General features: G+C 47.7%; 1 protein-coding gene across 7 annotated transcripts in view; it reads right to left on the reverse strand.

Moving 5' to 3' along the window:
* Positions 1-434: 434 nt before the first annotated feature.
* Positions 435-15,826, reverse strand: part of AMOTL1 (angiomotin like 1) — a 104,683-nt gene continuing 89,291 nt past the window's right edge. For all 7 annotated transcript variants that reach the window (XM_030042648.2, XM_030042646.2, XM_030042647.2 and 4 more), the window contains 6 exons: positions 12,599-12,748; positions 8,749-8,939; positions 7,301-7,426; positions 5,188-5,414; positions 4,753-5,022; positions 435-3,413 (listed from right to left, as the gene is read on the reverse strand). In XM_030042648.2, the coding sequence (XP_029898508.1) occupies positions 3,310-3,413; positions 4,753-5,022; positions 5,188-5,414; positions 7,301-7,426; positions 8,749-8,939; positions 12,599-12,748 (1,068 nt within the window). In that variant the 3' untranslated portion in view covers positions 435-3,309. The remainder of the gene's footprint in view (positions 3,414-4,752; positions 5,023-5,187; positions 5,415-7,300; positions 7,427-8,748; positions 8,940-12,598; positions 12,749-15,826) is intronic.

Here is a 15,826-nt window from a genome sequence, read left to right on the forward strand (position 1 = left end):
TCAAATAAAGAAGCCCCAGACCCTCAAGAACAACAACAACAACAAAAAAAAATCAGTGGGAGTGCTCTGCTTAGCAGGAATGTAGGGCTAAAGGATCTTCAGATCTTCACCGAAGTGTCTTATTAAGTTTCCACCCCCATTTCCTGCAGGTGAAGATGATCTCCCTAAAATCCTGCTCTTCTTGCTTGGCAAAGCTCTCAGTTTGATCCTCTGCTTTGCAGACCCACTGATTTCGTGCCCACATACACCTACCGGTGGCACCTGCTGTGGGGCCTTTCATTAACAGCTATGAAAAACAGAGAAGATGCAACCTTAAAGTCTCCGAGGTATCACTTCTTAGTCTTAGCACGTTGTGTGCAAAGCTTAGTGAATTGTTAAAAAAGTCCTTTCTTCTTGGGGACTGAATATATTCACACTGGAAAAGTGAGAAAATAAACATGTTTATACATTTATTATATACAATATTAAGGCACAAGTTTAAACAGCAAAGAATAAGAAATCTTTGGCTGACCAACAACATCAGTATTTGCTGTGGGTGACACAAAACGTTCTTCATTTTCTCCCGTATGTACAAATAACCCTCCAGCTGTACAACACTGTACACCAACTTCTCTATACAACCAACGACAATAAAAAATGACAGTATTTTACAACTAGTTACCAACATCACCTGGAATGGCTACAGCACAGTTTCCCAAAACACAAAACAGTTCAAAGAGCTGGGAAAACCAGCACAAATGGAGTTGCGCCCCTCTGCTGAGAGGGGCTGATATATGGCAGTAGTACTCCACGCAAGTCCTGCTAGTGCTCAGGCTGGGGGGAGACCCACTGGTCCTCCAGACCTTCCCTCCAGGAAAACTAACATCTCTTGGGTTCAACACAACTGAGGAGAATGAACCTTTGGGTTTATTTGAACTGTCTCCTACACCGTAGCCTCTAACGAACAGTTTCCCATATGTGACCATGAATCTGGGGCAGCATCAATTGTGAACACACCTTTGGATACCAGAAACTGGCAGGACTGTGGTCTCCATGGGGAGGAGGAGGAGGAGTGCAGTACTCTAGCTGACTTGGAGAAGCTGAGCTGAACTACTACCAAACATAATTGAAAGCCACATCACGCACGCTGATCCAACACTGTTTCTGCTGGATGCCTAGCTGTCTGCCTGTACACAACTTAAACAGTTTAATCAAAAGAAATAATACAGCTGGTAATAAAATGCTTAGGGACTTCCAAGCACCTGGGTATCCTTATTTCTTGGAGAAAAATGATGAAATGAAATATTCACCATAGTTTTACTTGTATTCCCTTGCTTTGTCTTCCTCCTGCCCCATTCCTACCACAGACACTTGAGGGAGGGCCACGGAGGTGGGCCGCACACAGACCCAGCTTTATGCAAACACTTACAACATTTAAATTAACTTTAAAGAAAAAAATAAGATTATTTTACAAGGCATATATTAAGCTGCGTAACATCTTCCAAGGGTTTTACACATTTGGTTTCACAATGCAAAGCTGCTAATACTTGAAACACACAGTTCGCTTGCCCGCACAACCTACCTATCACTACTTTGTTTAACAAGTGCAAAAATCAGAAAGAGGGCGACACCAACATATGTCTAATTCTATGTACACGCAAAAATAAGTGCATAGATTTAACATAGCAATTTTGTTTTTTAAAAAAAAAGGTATCAGCCAGGCAGTACTGAGCGCAAGGCTCTGGCCCCTGAAGGCTTTGAGGTTGCAAGGACTTCAGTTTTCAGCAAAAGCAGAATTTAAAGTGCCTGGCGTTTTCACAATCAAGGGCTCCAATTCAATACCTACAGGAAGGGGTGACCTTGAGACAGCCCTGAGCACACGATTACTTCCCACTTTTCCACTCTAGGCAGCTTCACATAAAATCCCATCACCCTTTTTCCCAAAGGTAAGTTCTTCTTAGTGTCATTACGGTCCACCACAAGGTTCAGGAACCACAAATCCAATACAAAAATACCTCACAGAGGAAAATTTCCCTATTAGCATGTGCAATGCACGAAGCAAATGGTATGCCACGATTAACACAGCTGGTGAGTTGGCTGTCTTACAGACAGTTGCCACCTCTTACAGAAATCAGGGACTAAGCTGAAAATGAGAAATGTTCCATTCTGGGTAAAAGAAGGCTGAAAGAAACTGCAGGTCAGCAGGGAAAACAGATGATCCTCATGTACTGCTTTGCAGTTAAACCCTTCCTGACCTGATCCTACACCCCTTAATGCCCAGTCCCACATCAGCTTGAACAGCAGGTTTGTATGCTCAAGGAAGGTAGGATTTGGCTGTAGGCATTGAAAATAAGGAAAAATCCTGTCCTTACCACAAACACACTGATTCTTCCACTACTATGAACCGGTGCATGATGAAAGGCATCTCCTGATCTCACATGCAAACCCAGCTTAACTCCACTGAAAACACACCCGCGCAACCCCCGTCTGAACGAGCTCTGCAGTGCACAGCCCTTCGGGGAGCTGCTGGGATCCTCCCCCGACTTGCCCTCCTGAAACCTTCCCATCCTTACAAAAGGGATTGCTTCAGCGGGGTCCTCCTCCCCCCCTCTAGGTTCATCCTCCATGGGAATTCCAGCCAACAACTGCTCCTACCAAAAAAAGAAGTCTCAGCAAGCTCTGAGGTTGCAAGACACGAATATTTGCACTGTAAATCCAGCTCCAAGAGCAACACTTGTCCAGCCAGGAAAGAGGCACCTGACCTGCCTGCCCAGGAAAACCACACCACACCACTTCAAACAAATACTTACAAGAACCTGCCGTGTACACCTACGGACCAACTATTCACCAAAATTAAGCAGTGAATACTTTTGAGAAATGACTTGATACTGAGGAAGATGCAAGTTTCTCCTGGGTTGTTCAGAAACTCCCTCTCACTTCAAAAAGAGCCAGGATTTCGCTGCCTGTGCCAGCTGCAGAGAGGCAGGAAAACAGAGCAGCAGTGTGCACCCAGTCTGTAACTTCGCTACCTTCTCTTTACACCAGAAAATGCAGTTTCCTTTTCCCTCAATAATCCCCTTCTCACACCACCTTCCGTTTTCAATACCCCTTTCTGCTCAGAAAATCCCAGACGTTCATTTCAACGCTCCTCTTCAGCACTCCTGACTTCTTGCCTGGTCCAAAGTCTCAACATATCAGACTCAAGCTTCGTTTCGGGCACAAACTTTATCTTTCTTCAAACTCTCAGGGTTAGTTTTTAAGGTTGGCACACCGAGGACCATCTTGGACCTGGCTGTATGCACACAAAACCCCAGAGATGCCGTCCTCTGCTCAGATGAGGACTTCCATCATGTCCGTATCTGGAAACTCGGGCTTGTGGAGCAAGCTGCTCACTCTGCCTTTGCTGTCAGGCGGCTTCCCGTGGCTGGAGTTCTCTGCAATGGAAAGAAGGGAAAGCTGGTCTTCAGCTCAAATTCAACAGCAAATTGTTCGAAGCAAATATAAACCCATTTTGCGGGGGATGATGGTGAGGCACATCTTAACTGTATGTCCTACATACTGAAAGCCAAATTTGATCAGGAGGCTGAGAACATGTAATGCTAAATTCCCCACACAATGACAGCCGGTGTGTCAGTGTGCACAGACCCCAAGGGCAGGCACAAAGATGATATTTAAGAGATACAGACCAAAGTACCTCTTTAGCGGTGGCCCTAGAGAGAAACAGGCATTTGTGAAAGGTCTACATCACTTTAGCAACTTATTACTTGTCATCTGATCCACATTAGCTTTCCACGTGTATACTCCTATTCTGCATCAGGTACAAAATTTAGGAGTTTAAAACATCATGAAGGCAGTACACAAATAATCAGGTAGGTGGTTTAAAAAATGTATTACTTTGTGCCAGTGGGATGGGCTAAGAGAATGTATATGGCCAACTGTCACAATATATGATAGCTGTTGTTAGGTGTTTATCTTCGTCATAATAGTTCTTGACAGTCAAATTCAGGGAGAAGGACTCTTAGTTTCTTACAAGCAGGAAAAGATTGAGAAGCTTTTTTAAGAGTACCTGGAAATAAATTCCAACCTGGACTGCCCAAAACACAGTAATCCAGAGTTTCAAGGAACCAGTGATATTCAGCCCTATTAATGATACATGGCATGTTTTTAGAGGGAAGGTTTGCTTTTGAGATGAGATGAATGTGTAGGAAACAGGCCTTTTCAAAATAATGTGTGTAGAATAAATGTCTCCCTTGCTAGGGCTGCAAACCAGCAGTTTCCACCTTTAAAAAATAATTAAAATTGTATTTCTTTAACCTCCCTCCCAAGAAAACCCCCTCCACTTTCTCCTTACTATTTCCCCCCCAGGTTTCCTTTAAAAATTAGGGAGAAAATGGTGCTTTCACTAACCATGGTTTAAGTTGAAAAAAAGAGAATAGTCTGAGCACGTGAGCAGGTGTGTTGTTTTCAAGGTGTGAAGCTCTATAATTTTATCTTCGGCAGCATGAACAATTGCATTTGTTGGAAACTCTGCCTGCCACAGGTTAGTGGAGCTTTACAGAAGCTGCCGAGCACAAAGCTCTGCAAAGCCAGACCAGGCAGCCTTGGAAAGTTCTCTCCCTACAATTTTAGTTTCCCTGAAGAAACCTCCTCACCACCTTACAAACTGTGAAGGCATCACCCCGCTCCATCAATACCGGGCTGTCTCTGGGGCTCTGCTAACAGCCCTGGGGGTGCTGGCATTTCACACCGATGCGGGAATCCGGCAGAGCTCACCCAGTTTCTCGCCGGCCACTCGCGTCCCCGGGGGCCGTGGGGCCGGGCTGTGCGACGGGGTGGTACCCAGCCGTCCACGGCCGGGGAAGGAGGCTGCGGCGGGCCAGAAGAGCTCGGCGCTTTTGTCTGTCTGGGTGCTGCTGTCTTTGCTGCCTGTCTTCGCGTGGGAGGCCGCCGGCACTGGGACGGGCATGCAGGACAAGGAGGGCAGCGGAGGAGGCAGTGAGGGGCCCGATGGGTGGTCGTGGTGCTCCTTCCCCAAGAGCAGCCCTGAAAACACAGGGAGGTCAGTCACGTCGCAGCCCATGGCAAGTGCTCTGGAAAGGAGCCATCGGGGCAACGTGTCCTGTGGCCGAGGCACTTCTGCTCAGCTCAAGCAGAAGGATTAGGACAAAGCGATGGATGAGCCAAAGCTTAACCAAAAACTGAGCTCACCTATGCTTCCCTTCCAGATCTTCTCTTCCTTCTTCTCCTCAGCTATCTGGTTGCTGGTGAGCGAGGTCTGGCGCGAATGCACGCCCGTAGCAGCAGCGATGGAGGGGACAGACCGAGCCGGTCGCAGGCTGGCGCTGTCGGCTTTCCCAGGGTCCTTCCGTGACCGTTGCTGAAGGACCTTGATCATGGCATCCTTCTCAATTATTTTGGCATGGAGATTCTTTATTCTGCCAAAATACGAATGCTGTGCTTACAGGAATGGAAAAAGGGTTTATATGGGCAGGTCTCCCCACCCTGGGGCAGCAGGATGGGTGCCTGTGTACGTGCCCTGCTGCTCTGTCCCCTCTGGTTTTCAGCGGTTCGGACAAGGCAGCTCCCACCAGTTCCTCTGAGGATAACCATGCACTTCAAATAGGCAGCGTTTCTAGCTATTAAGCCAAAACTGGGAACTCTTTTCTGCAAGGTTAACTGAATCCATCTATTGCTGTGGCTTTACCAACCCGGCAGGAGCAAGAGGGCAGTATCTTGACCAGGCTGCAGATTGCTACCTTCACCAGAACACAAACACACAGGCAAATTCCACCACCATAATACATTGGGGCCACATCTGGAAACCCTCCTTTGGCAGTCTGAGTTAACCCCATGGTTCCAGTCTGTCGTCAGCTGGAGTAAAGACCTGCTGAAGTGAGTGGAAAGGTTCCCTTTGGTTTCTCTAACAGCTGGGCTGGGCTCTTGCTTCTCCCTCACCGTTGCAGAAACAATCAGCACACGGTGTGTAGAGCCGAGCAAAGCTCACTACTTCTCTCATACAGACCCTGAAGACTCTCAAATCACAAAAAAATAGGATTATCTGAGACTTTTCTCCAGTAATGATTAACACCAAATCATACCGAAAGACTGCAAACTACATTTAAAAAAAAAAATAATTGTACATGTACAATACGACAGCCAGATGACTGTAGCTTGACTGTGATGTACAATATATAGTCCAATGCAGCTGCATTTTGTGAAGCAGTGAAAGCTAAAATGCCACATCTGGAAAACCTATATGTACAAGGGAGATAGCTAGTAACTTCATGTTGGCATTAGTCTTCATAATCAGATGTCTAATTTGCATGAAACCACAAGATCCTAATCTATCTTTAATGAAGCCAATGGCAAAACTCACTGGAGGCAGAATTAGCTTCCATCTGTGAGTGGAAAACAAAAACCAAACCCAGTAAAAACAGTCACTGATATTTTCCACATGCAACAAATATACCTTTTTATAAAAGTGTCTTCAGACCAGTGTTTTTGTAGGGAAGCCAGCATTGAAGAACAGATTTTAAATAGTTTTTCAGTAAAAACCTAGAGGAATACACAAACTTTCTCAAGGGATTTTTACTCATCAAACGGCCATTTTTCACCAGGAAAAAATTATGGATTAAAGATACTGCCCAGGTCTAACGCTCATTAACTACATGGCCACATATCCAGTTGTGTGCTGAAAATGGAGAAGTATCTGCAACAATGAACATTACTCTTGCTGACTGCCTGTGCCCAGTAAAGTTTATTTTATATCTTCTACTACTTGTAAATGCATCTTTTTTAGTGGTGCTCATGGTGCTAAATTTTGCAGGCTGGTTCCTAAATGCCAATGTGACCATCACACAACTTGGATGTGGGAAACTTAGTGTATCTAGAAAGCGCAGTAAGCAGGCAAGGAGTGAAAAGCGAGGCAAAGGCAAGCCCTCGTGTTGCTGATTACGTAGGAGTGGGATTACAACTTCAGCTTTTACAACCAGATGCTCTTGTTTCCAGAGGGGGATTTTCACCGAGATTAAACAAGCATTCAGCTTCCTTGCATGCCAACCTACTTTAAATAGTGAAACAGCCTCTGCTTTGTAAGAAGGTAGTTTTTGGCACAGAGGAGGTCTAACGGGAAGGTAGGGAGGACGTTATCTAACGACAACAACTCTTTAATCCCTGTTTTAATGCTGAAGAGCAAAACTAAGTCAAAGTGAAGCTAAGCCCATCCTTTCCAGGCATGCACGAAGGAACAGAAGGGCATCCTGGTTTATCTGAACCCAGCCCAAACACCACGACAAGCAGGTACGGCATGACGGCCCCTTACGTGTACTCCATGTCCTGGCAGCGCCGGTTGGCTTGCACAATCTCCTCCTCCTCCTGCCAGCCTCGCACCTCCAGCGCGCTCTCGCCGTAGCTGCCGTTGCGTGAGTGGCTCGGGGCCGAGGCGTCCCTGGCAAAGCGGTTCAACACAGTGAGTCAGGCTCCTGAGACCACGAGGGTGGCTTTTGCAGGTGAGATTGGCACTTGAAAAGAAAACCCCAAACCCACCCACGTTCAAAGATCAAGCTAGCAATGGTTGCCTGCCAAGTGGATGGCTATCTGGCAATGGGTCATCTTGCTGCAGGCTACTCTTGGCTTCGGTTTAGTCATTAACACCATTAATTAACCGGGCTGATGGAAGAGAGAGCATGCTGAAATCGTGGGCAACCCCTATGGGGCTAACAACCATCCTGAAGGACAGGGTCAGACATCAAAGGGACTCATTCACCGGTGGAATGGTCCCAAGTCAGCAACGCTACATCGCAAACAAGAAACCAGATTATACACTTTGGAAGTTGAAAAATAGCACTGGAAATGCTGCCTAGACTGGAGTGCAAAAGAAAAGGATCATCCTGAGTCACGCGCTTAACCGCATTTCAAAGGGAAATCTCATTTTAGGATGTTTTCATGGGATTTGGCTTCTAAGAAACTGGAGCAAGAAGTTAATTATCCCATCCTCCTCATCACTGGAAAGCCTCGCTGCAGTGCCTTGTGTGTGTTTGGGCACCATGCTTTGACACAGACAAACTGGAGACAGTCCAGACAAATGTAATGGGAATAGGAAGGGGTTTACACTAGGACATGTGAGGAATGGCTGTAGGAAGTAAGTTAGTTCAGGCCAGGGAAGATACCAAAGGGGTATCTGTCTTCCAATATTTACAAGGCTGTTACAACATCAACAGTGATCTGTTGTTCATTGTGTACACCTGGGAAGGACAAGAATCAGTTGAGGTAATTTGCAGTAAAGAGGTTTAGCTTAACTATCAGGAGAACCTTTTTAATTTCAAGCTTAATGAAGCAGTGAAAGAGGGGACTTAGGCCACAAAACTTCCCTCATTACAGGGTTTTAAAACTAGGTTAAACAACCACGTTGCAGACCGTGGGATGGATGCAGCCATCTATCAACAGTCCCTGCTCGCTCCATTGGTGCGGTGGCGGGGAGCTGCCTTACATATGCTGTGTAATTCGGCAGCCCGAGACTTTACCGTTGAGGCCACTGCTTGAGTCTGGTGCCTGGATTTGATAAACTTTTAGACCTGGTCAGAAGGGTAAATCCTGTCTTAACCTGTATCTCACTGGCATGACACCATGGAGAGATGCATTAACCCTGGCAGTGCGACTCAGCAGGGAAAGGCAAACAAAATCCAGCCTTAAGAAAATATCCATTCCTTATTATCCCCCCATGCTTTCCATGGTGAAGAGAGCCGCTTGCTTGCAGCAGGGCCATCTTACCTCTCCGTTGCAGCCGTGGCCACGGCATTCATGGCAAAGTGCCTGATTGTACTCTCCTCCAGGTACTTCTGTTCCCACTTGGTCATGTCGGCTTCCAGGGCCAGGATCCTCTCCTCCTTCTCCCGCACCAGCTCCATCAGGGCTGGGGCATTGTGCTCCGGGAGGCTGCTTGCCTGGTAGCTGCCCTGCCTCTGCCGGTGGGAACAGTGACAGATATTCACCCTCTGCCAAGTATGGGAGCTGCTGACCCTTTTTTCCCCCACTTCTCTGGAGCATGCAAAGACATCCCTGTGTCTTTTGACAGGGGCAGGCGGAAACCCCAGGCTAAATCCCTTAGGTTGCAGGAGGACAGGCAGGTTGACCACGTGCGCAACCCCAAGACATGCTTCTCCAGACCTTGCTGATGGAAGTAGGGATCTGGCTGCTCCCTGGATGTGCAGGGATTTCATGGGATACCCCAAGCCAAGGGAATGGGTAGGAAAAGAAGGTGGTAGGGAAAAGAAGCAATGAAGCTTTAAAAGATATTCTTCTTACTGGGACTTCATCACATGGCTGGGCAGTGCTCGGTATGGACAGGCAGTTATTACCAGAGGGTTTATATATAAAAGCAGAAAAAAAAGTGACATAACCTAGCTACATGTAACCTATTTAAAACAGCAGCTGGGAAAACACCCCAGATGTGGATTTATGCCTGTCTCTTCTGGCACATTAGTTTTCTTGTACCCTCAGGAGATGCTTCTGTGGTGCAGCAGGTAACTTTCTGATGGAGGGGCAGAATAACCCCAGCCACTGCAGGTTGCCTCCCATGGGATGCTGACAAGCAGCAATGGGTGTGTAACCCTTTGCATCTACGCTGTGAGGAAAACACTTACCCAGGCAGGACTTATCCCACCCAGTTACAGGCACTTAATTAAAGCACCTAAGCGGTATGGGTAGCTGCCCTGAGCTCCTCTCACTGCTGGTGGAGAGCGGAGGAGGATGGTGACACAGCCCTTGGCTCAGCAGAGGTTGGGTGGGATGCATGCACACCAAGGGGAGAGGCACAAAGCTCTGGGAGAACTCAGCAGAAGTACATTTTTTTTTTAACAAAAAATGCAAGAGATTTGTTACACTCCACAGTGCCCAGTAGTGTGTTAAAGGGGAAACTGTGTCTCGGGAGCACCGGCTTTTCATCCATGCTACACCATGAACTTCCACTGGCAAAGCTGTACCATCACAGCGCAGTGAGGGCTGCAGCAACCGTTGCCATTTTCCAAACCACATTTCCTCCTTCTAGACACTTATCTCCTGCTTATGGGAAACTAGAGATACCAGGGGAGGGCTGCAGCCTTTGCCTTTGGTGCGGTAACGACATGGAAGTGCAACACGGTGCAGCCCTTAGGAGCAACAGCTGTGACTCTGCTCCTGCAAAAAATAGTGCTTACACTCCAAATATTGTCAAACTTCTGGCAGGAAGGTAATATTTTGGAAGCATGGTCCTGGTCTGTAAATGGCATCTTGGGACTTCACAGGTGCCTGTTGTCTTCTGAGTCAAAACCTCTGCCAGCCCTGCATGCTCAGCCTGCAACACTAAGTCAAAGGGATTTTTTTTTGGTCCTAGCTTATGCATCAGTGATAATGAAGATTTGCGGTTTGGACTCAGTTACCAACAAGCCAGGGACAGAAGAGACTCTGGCTTGCTGTCTCCTTGTGTACTGCGTTTCTTCCACTGACTCCAGTAAAAAGGAGAAAAAAGCTCTTTTTTTCTCTGCGATGAGAAAATGTTTCAGTAGATATAACTTTGATAACTCAGAGAAGACTGCTCTGAAGTAAAAAGTTGGGGCATTTTGATGCAACATGATTCACTGCAGCATTGTGGCTCATAAAACAAAAAGTATAAATAACAATAGCTAAAATATGCCGAAGTCTCCTCTCGAAGCTGATAAGTGAGACATGAAGTTAGAGTATCTTTCTTCTTAAAACGTACTAGAGGGAACTGGTGCAGGCATTTGAGAACTATGGCAACCCAAAATGCAATTACTAATTACAGCGCCAAAAAAAAAATTTAAAAATTAAGCAATCTGTAAGTTACAGAGGAATTTTCTGCCAAAATGAGCAGATGTAGTCTGAACTCCCAAGACAAGGACTTCCACAACAGTCCATCCCACTTACTTAATATATCGATTTGTCCCTATGTTCCTGCCCACAGAACAAAACCTTTCCTAGTTCTAGTTTTATCTTCATTTGAATTTTAATTGTATTTTTCTCAAATGTCCTTTCATTTACACCAGCATTAGCATGTCATACCCCATGTAGTTTCTTTGTTAAACTGGAGGAAAGCGGGCTAAGGGGCAACTCAGAAGAGCTACTGCGAGAAGACAGGAACAACAAGCCCATGGTGGACAGGGCAAGAAAGACTTAATGCACTTATATGGCAGCAAGGAAGAGCCAAGATGGATGGGAAGGGTCTCCAGGGAGCAGCAGTGAGACTGATGCTGTTGAAGGGGTGCTGGGGGACCTGCTCTGCCCTGGGGGTGCTGGTGGGAAGGGAATGCCCTCAGGTCTGGCCACCTCATGACTACAAACTGCTGATACTGCCTGTAGAGCTATTTCCCCATCACATCCTGCCAGCAGGATCAGCCCCCCTGCTTTCTGGCAGCACAAGCTCTGTGTAACAGCTGCTTTGGTCTCCACTAATGGCTCATAAATAAGGAAGGGTTATTGTAGCAGATGTGTGCATCGACAGAGATGTGAGTGAGCCCTTCAAGAATTACAAGAGCATCATGCTTTGCTTATGTTGCTGGTTTTTCCCCAAGCAGTGGTTTGATACACTTAGTACATCTGCTCACTCTCCTCTGGAGCCAATGCCCATGTATTTGGCACTCAGTGCCAGCTGTAGCTTGGAAATCCTCCCTGCAACCTCCTCGTACTTTTTTTTTTTTTCCTTTTCACAGATGACTGGACTTTGGGACTTGGGGATGGAGGAGAAATAATGAAGGAATAACTGTGCATAAAATACGAGCATAACACTATGCCTCTAAGGACACAAGGCTGCCAAAAAACAAGGGGACATACATACACAGAAATGAAAATGTACACTTCTAGCCCATTCTGGACTGGACTGATATTTAAATAATTTATTGTCTGAAGATGACACCATTTGTCTCCAGATCTGTCATGGGTAGAGGTTTCTGTGAACCGCGTACATCGGCTTTGCCCAGAACAAATACGGCCCAAGCTCTTGCTCACACCAAATCCCACATCATCCTACCTTGCTTTTCCAATGAAATATCAGCCAAAATCTGTGGGCTAAATCTCACGCCCACGTGTACCGCACCCTCCCTCTCCTCCTTCAGTGTGGAGCTGATCTTGCACAATCTGTGATTGCTGGAGAGAAACCTGGAAGGATGTTTTCCCCCAGCAGGTAGGGGGGATACGTGGGGGCAGAGCCCTGCCTGCCCTTGGGCAGGCAATCCAGGACCTCCCAGCACTGCAGCAGACAGGGCTTGGCTGTGTCCAGCAGCCCCACTGCAGAACTCCCCCATTCTTTGCTGAAGATCAGGAGTTAGAATCATAGAGTGGTTTGGGTTGGAAGGGACCTTCAAAGATCATCTAAGTCCAACCCTTCTGTCATGGCCAGGGACATCTTCCACTAGAACAGGTTGCTCAAAGCCCCATCCAACCTGGCCTTGACCGCTTCCAATGATGGGGCATCTACAACCCCATCCAAAGGAAAAGCTCAGGTGGAAAGCCCAACGACCTGAACCCAAAAGCAAGGCGGCACCTGGCAGGGCTGCCAGCGACGGTCCCTTTTTAAGAGCAACGCCGAAGGTCCTGTGCTGGGGTCCCGCACAGACCACCCCATCCTCACCTGCTGCATCCGCAGCGAGTCCAGCTCCCGCTCCAGGCGCGTGCGCAGCCGCCGCTCCATCTGCTCCCTCTTCTCGCAGGCTGCCTGCAGCTGCGTCAGCGCCTGCTGCAGCTTCTCCACCTTCTCCACATAGGCCTGCTTCCTGCGCAGCTGCGGGGGACAGGGCGTCAGCAATGCTGGGGGGGCACCGTACCCCCACCCTGGGCTGCCGGCACCCCGGTGCGCTTGCAGGCATGTGTTGGGCTCGAGCGTGGCTTTGGCTGTTTGCTTCGGAGAGTTTCTCTAGAGGAAGGATGGTGCCCCTTTGATGGGCAGGGAAAGGGCACAGCAGGCATCGCTGGGGCAGCTCTACCCCTTTCAGAGGGAACAGTGCCCAGATCTTCCACCCACTGGGGATCCGCTAGCCATGAAACCCCCTGGCCGTTTCTAAGCAAGAGCCATCATGTTGGTGGATACTCTCTGGGCAAGCACACAGGCTGGCCTCAGCTAAGAGGAATCCCAGTGGGTTTTATCGACTGGTGACACTCGGCACATTGTCTGCACCCAAACAGTCTCTTTTTTTTCAACCCTGTGTATCCGTTCAACGCAGGTGGAACCAGCGGAGTGCCAGCAGCCAGAAGCGCTCCACCTGCTCTATTCTGCTCATGGGCTTGGCCATGCCAATATATAGATGTGCTGGCAGCTAAAGCCAGGCCCTCCTTGTGTATATAATGCAATTACTGAAGGGCTAAACATGACACAAGGATTTTGCAATATGGGGGTTTATGGCAAGAGATTGCTCAAGCAGCATACCCCAAAAGGAATTTGCAAGTGGACTGCGGATGTTCAGGGTGCTCAGCGGCTATCCCCACTTCTTCTGGCCTCCTACCATGCCACCAGGCACTCAGTGACACCACAGGTAATTGCTATCGGGGCTCACAGCAGGAACTGACATGCGAGAGCCCTCGGGGAGAGAAGGCTGCAGACGCCGGACACGCTGGGCATCAGCTGCGCTGGGCACTGGGACGGGCAGCAAAGCCTGTGCTGAAACCTGATCCCCAGCCAAAATCCAGCACCGAGAAGGGGCAGGGGCAAACTCACGGGGGCCAGGCACACCTGGGTGCCTGTGAGCAGTCCTCGTCCCTGGACGGTGTGGACGCTGATCTGAAAACTTGCCCATGGGGCAGCAGGGTCTGCCTGCTCACCCCATGGGCTGCAGTCCCAACCTCGGGAAACCTAGTTCTCCTCTTCTTCCCCAAGCTTTGGTCATGAGTTTTCTCTTCACAAGCATGAATAAATTTACCTTTCTAAAGATATCTGCCTTGTAGTAGAGAAAGCAACAGTGCACACAAGCTGAAGCTGCAAACCCCAAAAGACCTTGATGAACCCCAAAAGACCCCAAAACACTCTCATCAGCCCCCTTACTCAGAAAGGGAGGGTGAATCAGTTTGAATGCTGGATCATGCAGACTTTGCCTAGCCTCAGCTGGACCCCATCTGCAGCCTGGGGGTTAATGGGGGATGCTCGAAGTCATTGCCATGATCACTAAGATCCTCTTTAGGACTTCTAGTCTCCCTCATTTATTTGCACACTTGTTAGAGACCTGAAGTTTTTCAGAAGCAAAACAGGAGGCAGAAAAAAGCATTAACCCCAGTCAGCACTGGGAACTATATAAATGAAAGAGGCTGGAGAGGTGCTGTGAGCTGGCGAGGCCAGGGCCAAAATGATATCCTAGTGCCTACCTCTTTTAAGTAGTTAAATCACTACTGAAATTAACTACAATGTGGGTTATGATATAGGAGCTATAGCCACAAAATTTCTGTGTCTAAATATCTAGGGGATGTAGTGAGAAGTTTGCTGCCTTGTTCCTGGGCATGTGGAGCAAATAAACACTAGTGCTGGGTCCCCCTGGCTCTGCGGGGCTCCCCTTCACCCAGAGTCCTCTGCTTAGCCCAGGACTCCCATGCTGCAAAGAAGTTTTTTTTTTTTTACTTGTGTGATGCTGGATTCACCTAGGTCCCCTCCCACTGATTATAATGATAATAAAATCACTTTTTCTTGAAATTCCTCTTCTGCCATCCTAAATCCATCCATGTCACACGTGAAGTGAAATACAGGCTTGTTCACAGCAAAAGCGAAGCTTGGCTTAAACAAACGTCCCCAGCCAGAGCCAACAACTGGCAGTGTGACCTTCCTAGCCCTGCTGTAATCCAGGCTAACGCTTACGGCTCCCGGGGCTTTCCATGAAAATTAATGAGATTATAATCCCCACTAGTCACTGGCAGCAGCACAAAGATTGTGTTCCTCGGGAGCTCACAACTTGGCAAGACAGACACAGCGGTGGCTTCTTGCTGAATGTGCTATTTTGGCAGTAGGAAGGTGCCTGTGCCACCTCACAGCTGCACCAGTGTCGATCAGAGAAGGGAAGGGGGCTCCTCCAGGGTTCCTCCTCGGCAGCAGACCTCATCCACTCCCCTGTGTCCTGCCAGATGCCGGAGGGTCCATCTGTACCACAGCAGCCAGAATTTGGCTTTGCAGCAGCCCTCTAAGCCCCGGGATTCACACGCTTGCGCATGAGTGCACCTCTGCCCGTGTGGGTGAGGTGATGCACAGGCGTCCACTGCATTAGAAAACAATTTTGCTGGAGATATGCAACAAGATAGTTCCCACATTCATAAACTTACAGGGAGGTTCTTGAGCCAATTCTGACCTTTCTATCCTGTCTGTAGATTCATAAGCAAAAAATTCACGCACACATTTAAAAAACTAAGTACAAAATGTTGTCATTTAAACTAATGGGCTTGTCAGTGCAGTATGCATTCGTAAGGGAGGGGGACTGCAATCAGAAATACATTATACTGAGCTCCACTAGCACACAGGCACACAGACTCAAATAAAACAAAGCTTGATGGCACCTGGAGAAGTACCAGTCCATCCTCCGGCTGCAAGGTAGGATCAACTCTACCTAAAACCTGGCACATGTCTGTATAATCTGTTTACAAAACTCTCCAGGGGTAGGGACGCCACAACCTTCCCCTGCAAACTACTTCATGGCTTATTTTGCTTTACTGCCAGAAAACTTTTACCCCAATGCCTAATCTGGCTTTCTCTTATGCAATTTAAACAAATTACTTCTTGTTCTGTTTCCAAATTGTGATCTACTAGAGCAAGAAGCATTTAATGAAACAATTCACATATTCACAAGATCAGCAAACTTGCTTGAACACTGCCCTTGTCCCAGGGATTAGA

This window comes from Aquila chrysaetos, chromosome 19 (genome assembly GCF_900496995.4).
Source record: "Aquila chrysaetos chrysaetos chromosome 19, bAquChr1.4, whole genome shotgun sequence".
Lineage (NCBI taxonomy): Eukaryota > Metazoa > Chordata > Aves > Accipitriformes > Accipitridae > Aquila > Aquila chrysaetos.